Source organism: Myxine glutinosa, chromosome 4 (genome assembly GCF_964187855.1).
Source record: "Myxine glutinosa chromosome 4, kmMyxGlut1.1, whole genome shotgun sequence".
NCBI lineage: Eukaryota > Metazoa > Chordata > Myxini > Myxiniformes > Myxinidae > Myxine > Myxine glutinosa.
In genome coordinates this window covers 48,170,484-48,192,858 of record NC_136264.1, presented here as the reverse complement: position 1 = coordinate 48,192,858, position 22,375 = coordinate 48,170,484, and the positions used below count along the sequence as shown (strand labels likewise).

Here is a 22,375-nt window from a genome sequence, read left to right as displayed (position 1 = left end):
ATGTGAGCCTCTTACATTTTTCTCTGCCTTGTCGAATTAACACAATACCCCTGCAGGGACAAATCCATTAATACCCAAGCTTGCAGCTTTCCTTTGAACCATCACAAATGAGGTTCATATGTAGATAAATGATCCTGACAATGTCCCAAATTCCAACTTTCACGAGATACCATTAATGAAGTGTTTTGGAATTCAAAACTTTCCCTTCACCCTGTTTGACCAATTACTGCAGTTCAACAATTGGCTTAATGTTACGAGTGGGACGTGGCAACGATTTCAAGGCTGGCATGAATGGCTCCTACAGAGCAGAGTCCATGTAAGAGGAGTTAAATAAAACCCAGGAGTGAATGTGTGAATAAGGGGAAATCTTCACATTCAAAGGGACAATTTTGCAGTTGAAGCCAAACGTGGGCGCGGAGAAGGCAAAGCGAGTGAAAAAGGCCGAATGACAAAGTTGTTACCATCTGGGATATAAATGCTTGCAAATACAATGAAATTGCTAATCCATGCCCGATTATCCCCATAAAGGACATCGAAAGGATGCCAATAACATGTTTGATCAAAAATAACTCAGATACGGCATCCCATATGCTCAATGTGTCCAACGTGGACTGTAAACTCACAATGGAGTCCTTTTGCGAGCAAGCTTTATAAGAAGGTGAACTGCTTATTGTTAGAAATATTAACACCACAAATCCAATCAATATTTTAATTCATCACAGTAGCCTGGCTACGACTCATACTTGAGACGAGCAGGAATCACCCACTCACCAGCCTCGCCATTCAAAGGGCAAAGTTTTTGATTAACTGAATTATTTTCCCTGGAATCTGAGTTTTCCATGGCTATCTCTCAGCTGGAAGGAATTTCAGTGGCCAGTGAAAGTCCATATACCAAAGAAAATTCTGAATTTCCCACAATGCAAAGCAGACTTGGTTTGAATCACAGGCAATGGTCCATGTGAGGGAACAAAACTACAGCCCTGAGCCATTGACAATTATCCGCATGAGGCATATAATGGGAATCAACAAATGCAGTCTTGCACCAAAAAACTAACTATGGCTCCGAAAAGTGCAATGATACTTGGCAATTAACTTTCCACTGTCGTCTTGGAACTGAAATTCCAGATATTTCATGTGACGTGTAAAAACAACATGGTATTCGACCACTCCTTAAAATATACAGCACAGAAATGTTATCTTGAACAGCACGAGTAGCAATAAGTCCGCATTATATTAGAGGAGCCACCTGAATATGTATTCAAGGAGCAAGGTGAAATAAGAAAACAAAATAACATTAATGAATAGGGAGCATGGAGAAAAGATAGAAGTTGGGAATTTGGAGGAAAGGGGGGGTGGGGGGCAAGGCGGGAGGGGGGGGGGTGGGGGGTGGAGAGGAAGGGGAAGGGGACGAGGAAGAGGAAGGAAGAGGAAGACAACAGTAGAACCAACCAGACAATAAAAAGGCAAATGAGGTTTTAAAGCGACATGTTTGAGAGTGGAATGATGTGCCACATATGATACAAGAAGAGGTGTCAGGAGGGAGGTCTCAATATTCTAGTTTTGTATGAACAATATGGCCTAAATATCAAGGACAAAGACAATATTTTACAAAAACAAAAAACATCACAAGTACTTTATTATAATGGCAGAGGATATTTGTCACAAATGCTTGATGAGTCACTGTTAGGCAGTGTATTGGTACATTGTGATTTTAACACTTGTATACTTAGGATTTGTTGTGGAAACAATTGCTTGTTATATACAGTGTCTAGAGAAAGTATTCACACCCCCTGGCTTTTTAGATTTTGTTGTGTTACAGCCCGAATTTAAAATGGATTAAATTGAAAAAAATTGTCACTAATCTATGCATAATACCCTATAATGTCAAAGTGAAAACAAATTTTTATACTTTATTTTATTTTATTTTATTGAGAATGAAATACAGAAATATCTGATAAATAAGTATATTCAACCCCCAGTCAATACCAAGGTTTTTCACCCTTTGGCAGCCATTTCAGCTTCAAGTATTCTTGGGTATGCTATGTGAAAGGTAATATTAAATTATTCCTGATTAGTGTGTGTGTGTGTGTGTGTGTTTCCCTGATTGCCACAACTCGCCCATAATTTTTTGAAATATCTTGGTATATATATCGTTATATTTGGAAAATCTCTCAATTATGAAGAATCACTGAAAAAAAAAATTCTTACATCCGAATCCGGATCAAGATCCTCATCAAAATCGAATCAGTTTGTGGCGGACACGAAAGCCCACTGGCGTGGTGACATCATTCCGCGCACCAAGTGGGCAGCGGCCACGCCCGAGAGAGAGGCGTGGCCTCAAGATATACACGGGGCGCGCAGCCCGGAGCAGCTCAGTGCTGCAGTTTGAGTACTTTCAATAAAGACTCTTTTATGAACCGCGTTGTCCGCTTGCTCCTTGCGTAAGCATTAGCGCGCGCAGCATCGCGCTTCATATGGTGACCTCGACGTTGGATCTGCCGTAGCGATCCTTCTGAACACGACGCCATTGCAATGACAAACAACAACGCAATGTCGATTAAACTTCCCGAATTTTGGGAGGCCCAGGCCGAAGTCTGGTTCGTCCAAGCCGAAGCCCAATTTCAGCTTCGGCGCCTCACCGGCGACGACACGCGCTACTGCCAGGTCGTCGCCTCCCTCGGGCCCGGCACGGCCGCTCGAGTTGTGTCCGTCCTTCGCCACCCACCGGAAAGGCCACAAGTACGAGGCACTCAAGCGGCTACTCCTAGCCACGTTCGGCCTCACGGACGACGCACGGGCCGACCGCCTCCTGGATCTCCCCGAGCTCGGCGACACGCGCCCGTCGGTCCGAATGGACCATATCCTGTCACTGTTGGGCGACGAAGCCCCCGGTTCTCTATTCCGGGCGCTTTTCCGTCGCCAACTTCCAGCGCATGTTCACCTCGCGTTGGCCGGGACCGTGCTAACGGAACCCCGAGCATTGGCAGCCGAGGCGGCCAGGTACTTCGCGGCTTCGGATACGCGGGCGAGAGTCGGTGCGGCCGTCACGGACCTCGAGGCTGATGCTGCTGATGATGCTGATCCACAGCATCAGCTTACACAGCATACGCAGCATGCTGATACACACCTCGTGACCGCCGCCACGCCCCGCCCACCGCCGCGGCGAAAACCGCCACCGCGGGGAAAACCGCCAACTCCACCGGCCTGGCGGAGCCAGCCGCACTCCTCCAGCTCCACCACATGGTGCTGGTTCCACGCCAAGTTCGGCCACGAGGCTCGGCAGTGTCATCCGCCATGCTCCTTCAACAGGTCGGGAAACGCCCGGGCCGGCGCTCAATAGTGGCGATGAGCGCCGGCCGTTCGAGCAGCCTCCTGTTCATAACGGACACCTTATCCGGGCGCCGTTACCTGTGCGACACGGGAGCGCAGGTGAGTGTCGTTCCCGCCGGTATGTCAGACAAGCACGCCGCGGGCGGGGGCCCCGCACTGCTTGCCGCGAACGGGACGCCCATCCGTATGTATGGAAAACGCTGCCTCTCTCTGCGGTTCGGAGGGCAGGTTTTCCGATGGACGTTCGTCACCGCCGACATGCCCATGGCACTGCTTGGCGCGGTGTTCCTGTGCGCTAATGGGCTCCTGGTCGACGTAAAGCGCAGACGTCTTGTCCAGGCCGAGACGTTCAGCTCGCTCGCTTGTGCGCTGCCCAGCTCGTCGAGCAGCAAAACGAGCGGCTCGCCGAGCGGCTTGCCGAACGGTTCGGTTCCGGCCACGTTGATCTGTACGCTTCCGGCAGCGGACGAATTCACCCGCCTCCTCCCCGGCCCTCACGCGGCCCACCTTCTCGGCGGGGGCCGTCAAGCATGGGGTAGCCCATCACATCCCCACCGTCGGGCCACCGGTCTACGCCCGGGCACGCCGCCTCGAGCCGGCAAAGCTGGCGGTGGCAAAAGCGGCGTTCGCTACCCTGGAGCGACTCGGCATCGTTCGGCGCTCGGAGAGTGCTTGGGCGTCGCCGCTGCACATCGTGCCGAAGCCCGGCGGGGGATGGCGACCGTGCGGGGACTATCGCCGTCTCAATGACGCCACCACTCCCGACCGCGACCCTGTCCCCCACATTCAGGACTTTTCCGCCCGTTTGGCGGGCATGTCCTTCTTCTCGAAGGTGGACCTCATACGCGGCTACCATCAGGTCCCCGTCAGGCCGGAGGACGTCCTGAAGACGGCGGTCATCACGTGATTCGGACTCTTCGAGTTCCTGCGGATGCCCTTCGGTCTGAAGAATGCGGCTCAGGCGTTCCAGCGACTGATGGACAGCGTCCTGCGCGACCTGGATTTTGTCTACGTCTACCTGGACGATATCCTCATCGCCAGCGCGTCCCGCGAAGAGCACCTACTCCACCTCCGCACGCTCTTCGAACGCTGGGCCAGCATGGCCTGATTGTGAACCCCGCAAAGTGCCGGTTCGGCATCGCCGTAATCGATTTTCTGGGGCACCGTGTCACCAGGCACGGAGCCGTCCCCCTGCCGGCCAAGGTGGAGGCGGTGAAGGGGTTTCCGCGCCCCCGCATGATCAGAGGGCTGCAGGAGTTCCTGGGCATGGTGAACTTTTACCATCGGTTCCTGCCCCGTATCGCCCAGCTCCTGCGCCCCCTGCACGAAGCTCTCTGAGGTACGCCGGGCAAAGGCGACATTACCTGGACTGAGCAGATGGACACGGCGTTCACGGGCGCGAAGCTCGCCTTGGCTAATGCCACCATGCTCGCACATCCGGCGCCCGATGCACCGATCGCCCTCACCACCGACGCCTCGGACTACGCGGTGGGCGCGGTGCACAAGCAATGGGTGCGTGGAGCTTGGCAACCGCTGGCGTTCTTTAGCCGGCAGCTTCGCCCGCCCGAACACCGTTACAGTACCTTCGACCGCGAGTTGCTCGGGCTTCACTTGGCGGTCAGGCACTTCCGCCATCTGCTCGAGGGCTGTGCGTTCACGGCCTTCGTCGACCACAAGCCGCTGATCTTCGCGATGGGCAAGGTCACCGAGCCGTGGTCGGCCCGGCAGCAGCGTCACCTCTTGGCCGTGTCCGAGTACACAACGGACATCCGGCACGTCGCGGGGAAGGACAACCCGGTGGCGGATTGCCTTTCCCGGGCCGTCGCCCACGCAGTCCACCTCGGCATCGACTATGCCCGGATGGCAGCGGACCAGGCCGCTGACCCCGACGTCCAGGCCTTGCGGACCGCCGTCACGGGCCTCCGCATCAGCGAGGTGCCGTTCGACGGCGCGGGCGCGGCCCTCTTGTGCGACGTCTCCCTCGGGCGGCCTCGCCCCATCGTGCCCGCGGGCTGGCAGCGCCAGGTGTTTGACGCCATCCACGGCTTGTCCCACCCGGGCGCGAGGGCCTCCCAAAGGTTGATCGCCGACAAGTTCGTCTGGCATGGCCTCCGGAAGGCCGTCCGCGGCTGGGCCAGGACGTGCCTCGCGTGCCAGCGCGCCAAGGTGCACCGGCACACTCAGGCCCCGTTGGCCCCGTTCACGGTGCCGGAACGCCGGTTTGACCACGTCCACGTGGACCTGGTGGGACCTCTGCCTCCCTCGCGGGGTTTCACCCACGTCCTCACCATGGTGGACCGCACCACCCGGTGGCCGGAGGCCGTGCCCTTGGCGTCGACGACGGCGGCGGACGTCGCGCAGGCTTTCATCGCCACCTGGGTCACCCGGTTCGGCGCCCCCTCAGACATCTCGTCCGACCGCGGCCCCCAGTTCACCTCGGAGCTCTGTGGGGCGGTCGCACAGGGGCTCGGGGTCCAGCTGCACCGAACCACGGCCTACCTCCCCCAGGCTAACGGCCTGTGTGAGCGATTTCACCGCTCATTGAAGGCCGCGCTCCGGGCCACCCTCCGCGACGGCGGCTGGGTCGACAGGCTCCCCTGGGTCCTGCTGGGCCTCCGGACGGCGCCCAAAGAGGACCTGCGCACATCCGCGGCGGAGTTGGTCTTCGGGCAACCGCTGCGGGTGCCGGGCGAGTTCCTCCCTGACTCCACGGCACCATGGTCCACGGCACAGCAGCGCTCCGCTCTGCAAGAGACCGCCCAGAGGTTCGCCCCGGTGCCAACGGCATGCCACGGGCACCCACCGACGCATGTCGCCCCGGAGCTTCACACGGCGGAGTAAGTCTTCGTCCGCCACGATGCCCACCGGACACCACTGCGGGCCCCGTACGACGGGCCTTTCCGCGTGCTGGAGACCGGGGCGAAGCACTTCACCCTGGACATCGGCGGTACTCCTGACCGCGTTTCTGTAGACCGCCTCAAGCCGGCCCACCCCGACGTGAACCATCCACCGCCAGTGGCCCGACCCCCGCATCGGGGCCGCCCCCCTGCGGGCGGACCCCCGGCACCGCCCAGCCCCGCCGCCACGCCACCCCCCGGTCCTGCACCCATCCCAGGGGCAGCCAGAGGCATCCCACCTGGCATCCCTGCACCCCGGACGCCGCCGATCGCCAGGGGGCGCTTCCGCCGGGTCATCCGTTTGCCCCGCAAACTGGCCCTCCAGGTGCGCGGGAATTCTGGGGGGGGGCGCGTGTGGCGGACACGAAAGCCCACTGGCGTGGTGACATCATTCCGCGCACCAAGTGGGCGGCGGCCACGCCCGAGAGAGAGGCGTGGCCTCAAGATATACACGGGGCGCGCAGCCCGGAGCAGCTCAGTGCTGCAGTTTGAGTACTTTCAATAAAGACTTTTATGAACCGCGTTGTCCGCTTGCTCCTTGCGTAAGCATTAGCGCGCGCAGCGTCGCGCTTCAAGTTATTCATTGTCACAAACCTAACTTAACGTTTTGCCGCAATCCATCCGTAACCTTTTGAGGTATTTTGCTATACATTTATCGTTTTTGTCCCTTTCTCAATGGTAAACACTTAAAAAGTTGTAGCAACCAGAGCCAGGTCCAGATCTTCACCAAAATCTTATCATTTCGGCATGTCACACACACAACTTGCCCACCAAGGTTCATCCAAATCTGTCCACAACTGTTTGAGATATCCTGCTCACAGACAAACAAGGGTACATATCTAACCTCAGTCCACCTTCGGTGGAGGTGGTAACAAGAATAGCAACTGTAATCCTTGAAATGAAATGCATACATCATAATTTTCTGTTTAAATAAATATAGCATATGGCTAGCCAAAACACTTTACTGCAGCTGGTTCCAAGGAATAACCACCACTCTTCTTTGAAAGTTGATATTTTTCTTCTGACTTCATTTTGGCGTCCTCAATGTTTTGTTTGCTTCTCATAATGTTTGCTTCAAGCCATATTCTAATTTTGTGTTGTGCATATTTTCCATGCCATTTCAGGGTTTTTCCTCTCCTCTAAGTAAAAGTTATCAAAGCAATACAAGTGCACGAACATATGCCAATGCAGTTAATGCCAGTGCTTCACGCAATGAGAAAAGCAAGACAGTGTGACTGCAAGAGGTTGATGTGGTGAAGGGTTACCAAAATAAACTAAGGTTCATAAGCAATACATACAAACAAAACAAAATATTGATATACTTACATAATGAAGCACATGAAACTGTCATCATTACCTCCACCAATAAAGGTGGACGGAGGTTACGTAGTGCCTTCAAAAAGTGTTTACACCCCTGGACTTTTTTCACATTTTGTTGTTACAGCCGGAATTTTAAAGGATTAAATTGAGATTTTTTTTCCACTGATCTACACCCCATAATGTCAAAGTGGAATTTGTTTTTTGAGAAATTTTCACAAAGTAATTAAGAATTAAAAGTTTAAATGTCTTCAAACCCTTTGCTATGACGCTCCAAATTGAGCTCAGGTGTATCCAATTTCATTTGTTCATCCTTGAGATGTCTCTACAACTTGAATTGAGTCTACCTGATTGGACATGAGTTAGAAAGAAACACACCTTTCTATATAAGGTCCCACAGTTGACAGTGCATCCCACAGTGCAGAAACTCTACCATGAAATCCAAGGAACTGTCCGTAGAACTCAGATACAACTGTAAGGAGGCATAGATCTGGGGAAAAGTACAAAACAATTTCTAGAGTCTTGAAAATTCCCAAGAGCACAGTGAGCTCCATCATTAAGAAATGGAAAGAATATAGGACTATGCAGACTCTTCATAGAAGAAGACTTCATAGATCAAACTGAGCAACCAGATAAGAAGGATCTTGGTCAGGGAGGTGGCCAAGAACCCAATGGTCACTCTGACAGAACCACAGAGTTCCTTGACTGAGATGAGAGAACCTGCAAGAAGGACAACAGTCTCTGCAGCACTTCACAAGGCTTTATGTGAAAGTGGCCAAACAAAATCTACTCCTGAGAAAAAGGCACATGACAGCACACCTGGAGTTTGCAAAAAGATACGTGAAAGACCCTGTGAGCATGAGAGCATGAGGCAAAAGATTCCATAGTCTGATGAGACAAAATGGAATTATTCGGCCTGAACGCAAAGCGCTATGTCTGGCAGAAACCAAGCACATCCCTTCACCCATCTAACACCATCATGCTATGGGGATGCTTTTCAGTGGCAGGGACTTGGAGACTTGTAAGGATAGAGGGGACAATGAATGGAAGAAGACAAGAGCTTGAGCAAATCTGAAAGAAGCAATGGAGAAACTCCTCAAATCCAGATGTGCAAAGCTGATAGACATACCCAAGAAGACTAGAAGTTGTAATCACTGCCAAAGGTGCTTCTACTAAGTATTGACTGAGCGGGTCGAATACTTATTTAAATTAGATATTTATGTCTTTCATTTTTAATTTTGTAAACATTTCTAAAAAATAAATTCCACTTTAACATTATGGCATATTATGTGTTGATCAGTGAGAAAATAAATCTCAGTTTAATCCATTTTAATGGCTGTAACAACAAAATGTGAAAATTCAAGGGGTAAAATAATGGAACTTGGTGGACAGGTTGGGCGTGTGACAATGCCGAATCAATTTGATTTTGGTGAAGGTCCTGATCCAAATGCGATAATTTTAAAGTGATTCTCCACCATTGAAAGATGGGCCCAAAAACGATATAGAGCAGGATATCTCAAAAAGTTTTGGACAAGTTATGACAAAACTTATTGGACGAGTTTATTATGTAACAAGAACAAGCCCATTTGATTTTGGTTCAGGTCCGGATCCAGGCGCGGCCTATCAGTGGGATACAAAACGTAAACTAATCAGCCCGGCTGAGGTATGCACTCTACTGAGTGTCTTTTTAATTTGACTAGGGCATGCCCGTACTATATCTATATCTAAAATTATATCCCCCCCTCTATTTACATGAAATGGTTTGGTCCATGAAATGTTTTGGTCCATTCGCAACGCCAAAGCGAACGGCGAACGCTTTACATGAAATGGTTTGGTGCATGAAATGTTTTGGTCCATTCGCAACGCCAAAGCGAACGGCGAACGGCTTGCGAGTACAGTGACAATCCCCCCGGGGTTTTAATTAGTTTTAAAACGGAGCTTGGCAACCGCTGGCGTTCTTTAGCCGGCAGCTTCGCCCGCCCGAACGCCGTTACAGTACCTTCGACCGCGAGTTGCTCGGACTTCACTTGGCGGTCAGGCACTTCCGCCATCTGCTCGTGCGAGTACAGTGACAATCCCCCCCCCCCCCCTCTATTTACATGAAATGGTTTTTATTAGTTTTAAAACATAGTTTAACGCCAACATAGCGCCAACATAGTTTGCAAACGTGAAATAAATGAATACGCTCTCAAATGTGCCATCCGAGGCAGAGTGTGTCCGCCACGTTCGGCACACGCGATAGTTCGCTGCTCTCTGATTGGTTGAATCGTTTTTTGGACATAGCTCGGTAAGTAATTGTCCGATTAATATGAAACCTTGAAAAGGCACATCCTCGGGTCCCCAGCAATATACCTGGCAAGTTAAAAGTATATCGGACCCGTGGTTGTCGAGAAACAGCGGTCACAGACAAACAAACAAACGTACAAACGTACAAACGTACAAACGTACAAACAAACACACAGAGATTACTGGAATTATAGATAGATAATCAGGTAATCCTTGATAACCAAGCAAAGTGCAATGAAGGAACAATTTTGCCAAAGTCTTCCCTTTAAGTATGGAGATGCACTAACCTGTGAGGGAAACAGCAACCTTGGAATAGACCTCATGTATTTGTCCTTCATAGAGGTCAGGGGCTCCTCCATGTTCCGCTTTTCGACCCTGGAGCACACCAGGAGACTTCTGAGTAAGGCAGGAAGGAAAACAATCAGCCCAATCACACCATTGTTCCAAGCACATTGTCGGAAACAAATTTTGGAAAGTAATGACCAAATTCAATGATGCAAGTCCCTTCTTTTCCTGAGAAGGTGGTGAGGGTTTCCCCACAGTGTAGGCTTTGAATTGGTTTTTTAGGTTAGCCATTGATCTACTGAGATTTTGTTTTCAAACCACGGTTTAAGGGGCTGAATATGTTTTATGGTCACGTATAACTTGAGAAAGCAGCTGCACGAGCTTCCAATGTGGGTATATCCTCTGGGAATAGAAGCTTGCATGTGTCTTGCATGTCCTAATCGTCCCATAAACGATAGCATTATGAATCAGAAATCAATTTCCCCTCCAAGTCACAGTCAAATGCAACATCACATTGGGTAATGTGCGACCAGAGTGCTGAGAGATGCAGATGAACGGACAATTCCAGAAGATACCTGTGATCCACAAGTGACCGCTTTGAATGGTTCAGGCACTAAATATTCCTGTTCAAGCTTCAATGCCAAGGACCACGAACATAAAGGAAACACCAAGTACCATCCCCTCCGATTCCCCAATAAAAAAAGAAGTATACAAGATACTCACACGCATGATAAACCTGCACTTTGACTCTATTCAAGTGAAGAGTTATCGTTTGAGTTTGCTATAACTTGAAGAGATATTTTTCAACCAATCAACATTTAGTGATTATTAAAGTGTTTAAAACTGCTCCTTAAACAAAAATCGGTATTTGGCCCAAAATTTTAACTTTCACACACAAATCGATGGATATTGAGGAACGGTTTTTACATCAGAATGCACGCACCATTATATATAATGGGAAGATTAATTACCTTGGGTCACAACCTCAAAAGCCATTGTATTGTTCATCATTCCACATCGGAACAGAATTGTCAATAAAACAGGAAGATGAAAAAAAAATACTTCAAATAAAAACAGGAACCAGGAAGAAGCCTTTTGCAATATTTGGACGAAAAAAAAGCCGTGCAAGGCAATGCAAAACTCAAGTTAATGGAATTGTATCTTGCTCACAAATGGTGGTGTGGGGAAGAAAAAAATAAAAATAAATTAGGAAGGAAAGGATTTTTTTTTTGGCATCTCACAGAACATGATAAATCACCTGTAAATGGGATCCATGTAGAAAGGATTAGTTGGTGCAAATTGCAGGGGAGAATGGTGCAAAGCTTGAGGAGGACCCATTGGTGGTAGGTCCAAGCTGCGACTAGCCCTTCTGTCCTGGTAGCCATGATTTCTGCGTGAAAACTCAGCCGGGTTATCCAGCATTGCCCGGGTTCTCCTGCTAACACTGAGGTCCAAAGGCTGTTCGTCATTCCCCAAGGTCCCTAAAGACCGAGAGCCGGACTTTTTACCTTGAGGTAGTGGCCTACATTCTTGTTTCCTGCGAGCTGTCAGGCTGAGGTCAAAAGGCGAACCCGTCTCTGGTGGGACACGTGAAGCAAAGCTCTTGATCTTGCCCTGTGGTGGTGAACGTGGCTCTGCTTTGACTGACACAACAGGTGGCATAGCCTTGCGTTCTGGCAGTGGGTAAATTGGCATTGGCCCGACAAATGGAAATGAGAATACGGGTGGGTAACGAAATGGACGCATTTGCTTTTCGGGCATGTTCATGAAGCCAGGCCCAAAGTACTTCTCAGCTATGGAGGCAATGGCTTTGATCGAGTCATTGGTCGAATCAGCGTTGTTGCTCATCTCATCAGGCGGAGGGGGAAAAACTGAAAAATGATTCGTCACTGGAGCCGTTGTTTTGGCTGGTGTTAAATCCCGGCTACCACCATTAGTCAGCGGACTCCCAAGGCCATAACCTTTTGGGACTTGTGGACAATTTCCCTTTGCCTTGCGCTCTTTTTCACTGTCACTATCACCCTCAGAGCCTGAGGTACTCTCCAACTCATCACTGCCCATGGGTGTGCTGACTGCTTCAATGTCAGAGCTTTCAGAAATTTCGCTTCCCCTCCCCAAGCCTTTTGGCTCACTGCGCCCATCTATCCGCAAGCCTGTGGCACCTGCCATTGTCGTCGCCAAGCTATTAGCATGAGCAGCTAACCCAACAGATGCGGATGGATGAAGCATGGCAGCCGCTACAGGCCCAACTTGTTTGTGCTCTCCTACACTTCCCCCACCTAGCGCACCTTGCATCAATGGTGTGGGAGGAAGCAAAGGTGGTCGAGCATATAGGGGTGGCTGGAATAGGCCAGCAAAGCCTGAGGTGAGTGAAAACCCAGGCGGTGCTGGGGCTGGAAAACCGGCTAGACCCTGATGGTGCCGTGCTGCTCCGAAGTAGTTGAGTCCCGGTGGAACGCTGTGGTTACGAAGCAGGGCAGAGGTAGCCTTGTCCATGCAAGGGTGTCCCGTTCCTGCAAGACCTGGCCCCGGTGGGAAAATGGCTGCTGCTGCCGCAGACATTGCAAAGTGGTTCTTGCCTTCGCAGAAGCGCCGGTGCTTATTAAGTGAGGATGTAGTGCTGAAGAGCTGCCCGCAGTCTTTGCACTTGATCTGTGTGCGGCAGTCTGCGTGCATTCGCTTATGCCGACATAGGTTGGAGAACTGCGTATATGACTTGTGACAGACCTCACCTGAGGAGCAGAGGAAAAACAAAAATCGCAATTGTAAATAAAGGAAAGAAAGAAAGAAACAGATCCATAGATAATAACAAACTTAAGCAGATGTGTTCACACGATGGAATTTTCAGGATGCTCTGCTGAAAATTCAAAGCCACTTGCACAAAACTTCAAACACAAGCTTCTCAAAGTCAAGCTAAAATGACAAAAATTACAGATTATACAAACTCATTGAAATAAGAACACATGTAGAAAATAATAAAATGACGAAGAATAATACTGTAAAAATAAAACAACATTTAAATGTATGGGTTATGGTCAACACAGAAGACAATCAGCATTCCAATGTTCAAATTTCAGAACGCAATTTCACAAATGGTGGACCGTTTGTGCTGGAGGTCAAAAGTTTGACTTTATCAACGAATGAGGAAGTGCACCGAGAGTAGCAATTTATTGCTTCATTAAAGGTATGCCAATACCTCGAGGACAAATTTATCTCCATCACGAGCCTCGAGTCAAGGAAACGGAAAACCCAAACACACAAACACAACCCACACAAAGCATTTTACAGCAAAATCGTGTAAACAGCGAGCAAAGTAATAATTTAACCAAAATGGAAAGTAATATAACCTGGTAGATGTGTTTGTGTTTTGTTTACACGACAAGCACTGTGTGCTTATAAAATAAATCTAAGAAACAGGTTAATCGCAGGTCGAGCACATGGCACGCTAGGCCTCGGGCACCAATTTTGCTGCGGGCACACTTACAAGAGAAAGGTTTAACGCTGCTATGAATATGCTTATGCTGCTTCAGACCCGACGATGTAGCGAAGGTTTTCCCACACTCTGGACAAGCATGAGCCCTGGCGCCCACGTGCTGCGAGCGGATGTGACGTTGCAGGTTGCTGGGGTCCGTAAACACCTGCATGGGCAACAACACAGCACATGGCATGTAAGATCTATGTAGTAACATATTTTGATATCCAGTTGATATCCCTGATTTCCAGTTCTCATTCCGGTTAACAAAGGAATGAGAACTGGAATCCGCCTTCTCTTTACACGGATGGCACATCATGTTCTGATGCTCATTTTACCACGGGCCTCAGTTTATGAATAATATTTGAAACGTCACAGAAGAGTATGACTATTTCGGAAAACCTTCGCAGATTAAGCCTTTGGAAATTAATCAAAAACTGAAGAGCCATGGCAACTGCAATGCATTTTTTATTTATTAAAATACTATGCAGGTAAGGCTGCAGGGATGTTATCCCATGTAATTTATGAACATTCATCAAAATATGTTCAGTTTGCTAGGCCTGTACTGTATATCTTTCCCACCTGAACCCCGTAAGTGATCAGGATTTTGGGAACCCAGGTTAAAATCCCAGGTACCATGTGTGTATCAATTGTCCACAGTATGCTTTTGCAATTCATGTTATGGATTCATGTGTGTACCAATGTCCTGGTTTTGTAAGCAATTCAAGTACAAGCTCCACAATGAGCCTGAGATCAAAGTACAGTATATGAAAATAATTAAATAAAGGAATGAAGGCAAAGCTTCTATTATATAATACTAGAATAGAAGACCCATCGCTTCGCTGATGGAAATACCAATCTTTGCTGCGATGGCTAATCTATGGGGGAAGAAAAAACAAAACAAAAAACGATTCCTGGGAGATCCTGCTCTCCGTGCAGGGATAACCAACGTCACGTGTTGGCATTTGCAGTTTTCACACGTGTGTTCATGTAGCCATTCAAAAAAAAAAAATATTTTTTTTTGAGAGGCTCACAAACACTCCCGGTAGTTACCCGAATCCACCATAGTTGGATTTATTGAAATCTGTTAATCCGTTCTCAAGTTATAACAAGACAAACAAACAAACAAGAAGACGTCATGCGCAGCACGATACTTGCAAAATCCGCCCCCCCCCCCCCAAAAAAGTTTTCCATTGATACAGCAAATTGTCCATTTCATGAAGATTAAAATTTACAATCTTGATCAAAGCTCGGGTCAACAGGATGAAAAGTGACGTTTTTCAGATAAATGATTTTGGAAGGTTGACCTTGAGTTGACCTTTGACCTTTTGACCTCAAAAATTGTTAGTTTCCCTATTTAGAGACTCAATGTGCCAATGCTGTTCAATTTTCAAGTCAATCGGATGAAAATTAAGGATATTAAAAATTTGGCCTATGTTGAACTTTTGGCCTATGTTGACCTCAAAAATAGATGGTGCTTGAATTCAGTGATCATATATATAAATCCTCTTTGAAGATCAAGTCAATCAAATGAAAATTGGTGATTTTAGAAATTTGGCCTATGTTGACCTTTTGGCCTGTGTTGACCTCAAGTATACTTGGTGGTTGAATTCAGTGACAAGATATGCAAGTCCTCTTCAAATTTCAAGTCAATCAGATGAAAATTGAGGATTTTAGAAATGTGGCCCATGTTGACCTTTTGGCCTATGTTGACCTCAAATATACTTGGTGGTTGAATTCAGTGACCAGATATGTAAGTCCTCTTCAAATTTCAAGTCAATTGGATGAAAATTGAGGATTTTAGAAAGTTGGCCTATGTTGACCTTTCGGCCTGTGTTGACCTCAAGTATACTTGGTGGTTGAATTCAGTGACGAGATACGCAAGTCCTCTTCAAATTTCAAGTCGATTGGATGAAAATTGAGGATTTTAGAAATTTGGCCTATGTTGACCATTTGGCCTATGTTGACCTCAAAACTACTTGGTGGTTGAATTCAGTGGCCAGATATGCAAGTGGTCTTCAAATTTCAAGTCAATCGGATGAAAATTGAGGATTTTAGAAATTTAGCAAAGTTGGTGACCTTTGGCCTATGTTGATATTTTGACCTATTGACCCCAAAAACAATAGGCTTCTTGCTTTTGACCAACTCTACCATTTGGTGAGGTTTCATGAAGATCGGTTGAAAATTGTGACCTGTAGGCCGGTGACAAACAGACAGACAGAACCACAAACACAACCGACCAATATACTTGAAAAATCTTCGATTTTGCAAGTAACAAGACAGACAGCTCCTTTTATAATATAGATGACAAAATACAAACAAACACAGAAATTAATCTGATAAATTCAATCAAATAGCATCGACAAAATGCACAGACCTTCTGAATGATAGTAGCAAAACAAGGAAGCATATAATCAAAAAACTGAATTATGTATATAAAGTGCAGATTAGAACACGTTGGAATTGTTAAAGATTGTAGAGAGTTGAACAGTGTAGGAAGTTAGTTTCTCTCTCCCCGTCTCCCTTCCTGCCACCTCCCTCCTCCCTTGATCCCCCTTTCTCCCCCCTTCACCCCCTCTCTCTTCTCCCTCTCTCTTCTCCCTCTCTCTTCTCCCTCTTCTCTTCTCCCTCTTCTCTTCTTCCTCTCTCTTCTCCCTCTCTCTTCTCCCTCTCTCTTCTCCCTCTCTCTTCGCCCTCTCTCTTCTCCCTCACCCTTCTCCCTCACCCTTCTCCCTCACCCTTCTCCCTCACCCTTCTCCCTCACCCTTCTCCCTCACCCTTCTCCCTCCCTCCCTCCTCCCTTCCATCCTCCCTCCCTCCTCCCTTCCATCCCCCCTTCCTCCTCCCTTCCCCCCCCCCCACCCCCCACCCAAACTTCCCAAATCAATGATCAAAACTTGTGCACCACCTCCATGCAATGACAACTAATACTATTTTTGGAAGACTTAGCCCGAACTGCTTCCAATTAGTGTGCAGCAAAATAATACAGCTCACCTCTCACCTGCTTTTTGGCTCTCACCTCTAATACAGCTCTCACCTCTCTCAATCACAGTGAAGCTGTGATTCAATGCACAACAAAATTCGCTTCAGTGTTAACCCAGCAAAGCCATAGCTCCCCAGTAAATCCAAAAGAGCATCAGAGCAAAGCCACTCTCTCAAAAATGATTTAAATAGTTCAAAAGGTGGAATAAACAATAATCCCACTATTAGTGACACGTACAGCAGTGCGTACGCAAGAATCAGATGTGAGATCAACTTCCTGCTTGATAAGCTGCTTTTAAAGAGAGCAAGGAACTCAAATCAATGTTAATGTTTGAGTGAGTTTTATAGATTTCCTACAGGAAATGGCTACATAATATGCCGACACAATTTGGGTTACATACTCAAGAATTTGTCGACTTCTTATGGTCAAATTACTCGTCTCATTATAACCATAGTGTCGACTGATGCAAACAAATGTAATTTTTTTTTTATTGGTTGTGATTTGTTTATATTCAATCAATATCCATCTCAAAGACTGTTCATCTTGATGAGATTGTACAGTGATAGAGGTTCGCAAAATGCTTACAAAACATGATTTAGTAAATAACGAGGAAGGAAACAGAGAACCAAGCAAACAACAAAACTAACAAATAACGGAGTTAGCAAAACGACATTCTTTGTAATTTGATTTGAAGATGTCTGCACGAATCAATTTGTCCAAACTTGGGATCACGAGCCGATTTCACCCCCACCCACCCAAACTCTTCGTTTTGGGTCTCATTGCCACTATATAAATGATTAAAAAGTCCCTCAAGTACACTGGTATCTTAGATTCAATGGTGCATACAATTCATTGTGCAGCTTCCCATGCCTCCTTCCCCCCCCCCCCCCCGCTTCCAATGCCTCCTTCCCCCCACCCCCACTTCCCATGCCTCCTTCCCCCCTCCCTTCACATGCCCCTCCCCCCAAGCCCTCTCCCTCCCACAGATCTCCCGATGCCCCTGGTCTCCATCTTGTCTCCCGCTCCCTTTATCATATGTTTTATGTTTTATGTGTCAGTTTGTCTTTTTTTGATCAACGTTAGCTCTGACACGAGCCTCGATTCTGTATACAAAAAAATAAATAAAAGATAAAACAGTTTTTACCCTGACTTGGCTTTAAGAAAAAGACGTTTTTATTGTGGACCCATCCCAACATGGGGGCACTTTGTTCAACAGGTCGAAACCTCAATAATTAGTCTTAGGCTGGTGTTTATTAGTGTACCCAAGATGCATGTTAGGAGAGATCCGAACAAGCCAAATATAAATAAAGTGGAGGAAGAAGGTGTAGCCAAACTCACCAATACCTTGTCACAGTTTTCACATTCGTAGCGCTTGTTTATGTCGTGGGACATCTGGTGCCGGATGAGATTGGATTTCCAGTTAAAAGCTTTCGGACACTGGTCGCACTTGTATTCGCGTTCCTCTGTGTGCATTTGCATGTGTTGCTCGAGTCTGTGTAGAGAGAGAGAGAGAGAGAGAGAGAGAGAGAGAGAGAGAGAGAGAGAGAGAGAGAGAGAGAGAGGAGAGAGAGATAGAGATAGAGATAGAGATAGAGATAGAGATAGAGATAGAGATAGAGATAGAGATAGAGATAGAGATAGAGATAGAGAGAGAGAGAGAGAGAGAGAGAGAGAGAGAGAGAGAGAGAGAGAGAGAGAGAGAGAGAGAGAGAGAGAGGAGTAGGCAGAATAATCAAGATGGAGGCATACTTCTCCAGACTTGACAAATTCAAGAGTTTGCAAGATCATTCCATCAGAATACTATTCATTTCACAATATTACAAACTACTAACTACCATTATCTCAACCACATAGTCCATTTTTGTAGGCTTATTTTTACAATAAAATGAGACATAGAGGTGGTAAAATGGTGTTACGAGAAGCCGCAATCTACATCATCGTGATAAATCAAGGTGAAACAAGTGGCCTGCGACATTTGCTGTTCCTTGTAGCTTCAAAAGCTGGGTGTTCAAAGGTGGTTGGATCACTCCTGGATTTTCTTTAAGTTTCATGTTTGTTTGTTTTTCCTCAATCCTCTATTGTATATAGAGGATTGAGGTTCATGCAAAACAGGGAATGGAGAATAAAAATAAAATGAAGTTGCAGTGAAGCAACAACTGGACATAATAAGCAAGCAAATTGATGAAAAGGAAAAGTGAGTGAGAGAGAGCGCGAGAGAGAGCGCGAGAGCGAGAGCGAGAGAGAGAAAACAGTACCTTGCATACATGTAAGAATGTTATGTTAGGTGGAGCAAATAGACTTAGAGATTAGGGGAGGATGGGGATGTGAGATGGTATACTGCATGGTTGAAGCCCTGGATGGAAAAATGGGATTGAACACACGAAAAGATTGTTCCACAAATGGAAGAAAAGGTGAGTTGTGAGAAACTTTGGATGTTAGAATTTTTATTTTTATTTCCAAATGAAAGACTGAACAACAGAAGATGGCCAATCTGCAGATGGCTTTAGAGGCCAGCTTTGGGATGCATTTGGCCAAATATGTCGTGGCTGATGATAAGGCCTAGAAAGTTCAAGAAAGTGAACCTCTTCCAGTGGATGACCAAATAAATAGGTAGGTGGTTCAATGATCTTTTTGGAATGACAGGGTGAGCCCGAGATTGGCCAGGATCAAAGAACATCTCCCATCCATCAGCCAAATACCATTTTGTTTGAAAAAAAATTTGGTCTGATCTTTTTGGTATCTAGATTAGGCGGTGTATACTTCTGGGAGGTCATCAAAAATCAGTTTTTGTTTCTTTTATTCAGTTTGTGATGCATTTATAAAACTTCAGCTATGGCAATTATTTACATACAACTTGCTCTACACAATTATTATCTGCAAGTATACATCTTTAGGTGAACACAGCCGATGCCTTGGTTGCATTTTTGCAGAATCTGCATTTGTCTGATTGGCTTGTTTCCTATCTACTGCCATCGATATTGAAATTTCATATTCATTACGAGACGTTGGTGCAAAATCATTAGCTTTCTCCATGACTTTGGCAAGCTAATGTCATTTGCCAGATGCTGGGAATCATAAATTTTTTACAAAGCTGTTTAAGCTTATATATATATGTTGATGATGAGTGCATTTCATATTGAATGGGCTGACACAGGCTGGCCTAAAGGTATGCAAACTTGCCTCTATGCTGTCTATCTTGGGTTCGAATCTCGGCCCAGCTATAAAGTGCCATCCCGGTGTTTCACAGGCAGTGTGGGTGATTCATCAATGTGTATGCGACCATCGGATTGACATTAAACGGGCTTCCCATCTGCTAGCATCCGTTGGTGTTAAAGATCTCACGGTGCCCTTTGGAAAGAGTAGGCGAGTGATCGCAGGTACCATTAACAAATTCTAAATTCCTGCCCTAACTTCAGAGGGCATTGCATCAGCGGCACAGCCACATCCTCAGCCAATGATGCTACCCCAAAGCGTTGGGCTGCAAACAAACGAAGAAGGATAGGAGTAACATTGAAAGTTTCTTCCTCAGACACGAGATCTGAAAATGGTCCAACAACACCAAATGATCAACTAGATAGTAAGACTATAAAAATAACTTTCAGGAATGAACTAAAAGTCCAAAACAAAAAGTATAATGAGGTGTATGGTATATACACATGTAAACGTCCCTCATAGGTGTACCTTTGTTGCTAAGCAAATATCCTTTGGTGAAGAGTCTTCTAAGGATGGTTCCAAATGCTTACATTAATGCTGCCTCGTACAGCTCAATTCACTTACAAGTAAGCGCTCGGGTAGAACCGCTCGCACTCCTTGCATTCATGGAGATGTCCATCCATGGCGTGGCCCCGGCGAAATTCCTCCGGGAGTCCGGCGAACAGGCCGGTGGCAGAAGCACAGCCATATTTTTGGTGTTGGAGCAGAGCTGCTTCTGTTGGACACAGCTCCTCACACTGGCTGCACAAATACTGTGGATCATCTGTATCCGCACACACATTTCACACAGTTCAGTGTACTCAAGAAGTCATCAAGACGTTGCACCTTTTCAACACCTCAGCATGGTATTCATTCACCCCTTTAATGCCGACTACCCTGGAATTGCTCGAGTAAATGAAGGTTAATTAAACGGACCAATCAAAAATAACCTCATATTTATGTTTGACATAGATAAATTATTCAAGCAACATGTTCAACCATAAATTCCACCTGGTTGCACAAGTGTAATTATTGCCAAGTTGGAAAGAGAACTTGCAATGGTACAGACACCTTACACAGTCACCTTTATAGGTTTGGGGTTATCTGCATAATTAATGTACAAATGAATGACCTCTCCCCTCATTTTACCCCATAATTCCTCCTTCCCTTCCTTTAATATGTTCTCTTATACATACCCTCATATTTTGAATGCATAGTATGTAGATGACCCTTTTTGCTTTTGTTACGTGATCCTCCCCAAACCCCGGTCACGGTGTACATCCGAGCCCCGAGAGGAGTCACGGCAGAAAGATGTGTTATTCTGTATGTCAAAGATCAATGGTGAAACCACACCAATTGTTACCAACAAACAAGTATTGTATTAAGGTCACACAAGAATAACAGTACAATAACAATATTAATCAATTGTACAACCAAGATATCATTCCTATGATGGTACCATCAATTTCGTACAATATAACTCACTGTGCTCCAAGTGAGCGAAAATAACATTCCCAATGTCTCTGTCCCAGCTTCAAACCAAAGTCGATCCACGCTCCAGTGATTGTCAGAACGATGTTGTATCGAGACCAGAATCCCACTCGGTTGACAGTCACACTGCCAAAGATAGGCAAAAGTGTCCTCAAGAGGCGGCTGGGAAATCACACCTTCGGGTATGGACGTTCAACGGCTCCCAATCGGCGAACCACAAATTCACACTCAAAATCCACGTTACACACACACACACCAGGTTAACGTCTGGATGCGGTGGAATGGTTGAAGCGAGGTGAAAAACCTGGAGCGATGCGAAAATCCAGCGCGAGGCAAAATGGCCAACGGTCCGTTCTTGAGACGTAACGACACTCCAATGATTCTCTTCGGAATCAACCGCAAAACCTGTCACGCAGGTTTATCTGTCACAGCGATAACAACTCTGTCGCAGGAATCCCTTTCCCAGGAAATCCCAAAGTTCACTTGTGACCCTCATTCGCCAGCGTTTGCTCAAAACCTCAACGCAGCTCGGCTCCTTCTCCGACCTCACTCACTCCACCTCCTTTTCCTCTTCCTCTTCCTCTTCTTCTTTGTCCGGTTCCCGATCCGGTTTCCGGTTTCTTTTAAAACACTAACTTTTTTTACCTTTTGCAAATAGTTATCTCCAATTCACTTAAACGATAACAATAATAGTACATGCAACCAAAAATGTTTACAGTGGATGAGAACCACAACAACAGAAGTGACGAATCCGTAACACTTTGTTTATTCTTTTCTTTTTTAAAGTGGAAAATGATTGGTTGGATTGGTTAACAATTAGGCTGGTTGGTTAACAATCATTGAGCCATTCACTCCTTGACCAAGTACCTGATCATGTAGTTTAGAGAAAAATTTGATCATTGAAGTGCATGGTATTTTTCAATGTACGTCAAGCTGGCTGCCCCATGTACTTGTACTTATAGGTACACTTTAAAGGATTATGCCAACATCTTACTACAACTCATCAAATGTTTGTCCGCCTGTCCATCCGTCTGCTCCCAGATACCGCAAAAACGGCTGAACCGATCACAGCGAAATTTTGGGTGTGTAATGCTGGGACCCCCTGGAGTAAAATGGGCTATA

At 46.7% G+C, this 22,375-nt stretch overlaps 2 protein-coding genes across 6 annotated transcripts in view; both read right to left on the bottom strand.

The window, feature by feature from the left end:
* The window catches only part of LOC137424619 (MDS1 and EVI1 complex locus protein EVI1-A), a 519,764-nt gene that overhangs the window by 15,278 nt on the left and 482,111 nt on the right, over positions 1-22,375 (bottom strand). For 2 of the 5 annotated variants that reach the window (XM_068112249.2, XM_068112250.2), the window contains exons 6-10: positions 20,348-20,546; positions 17,909-18,062; positions 13,600-13,753; positions 11,374-12,847; positions 10,118-10,226 (exon numbers count right to left, since the gene is read on the bottom strand). In XM_068112249.2, the coding sequence (XP_067968350.1) occupies positions 10,118-10,226; positions 11,374-12,847; positions 13,600-13,753; positions 17,909-18,062; positions 20,348-20,546 (2,090 nt within the window). The remainder of the gene's footprint in view (positions 1-10,117; positions 10,227-11,373; positions 12,848-13,599; positions 13,754-17,908; positions 18,063-20,347; positions 20,547-22,375) is intronic. The other 3 variants (XM_068112251.2, XM_068112252.2, XM_068112257.2) reach the window with 2 other exon arrangements.
* Positions 1-22,375, bottom strand: part of LOC144891596 (uncharacterized) — a 710,104-nt gene that overhangs the window by 260,115 nt on the left and 427,614 nt on the right. The gene's annotated exons all lie outside the window — the stretch shown is intronic.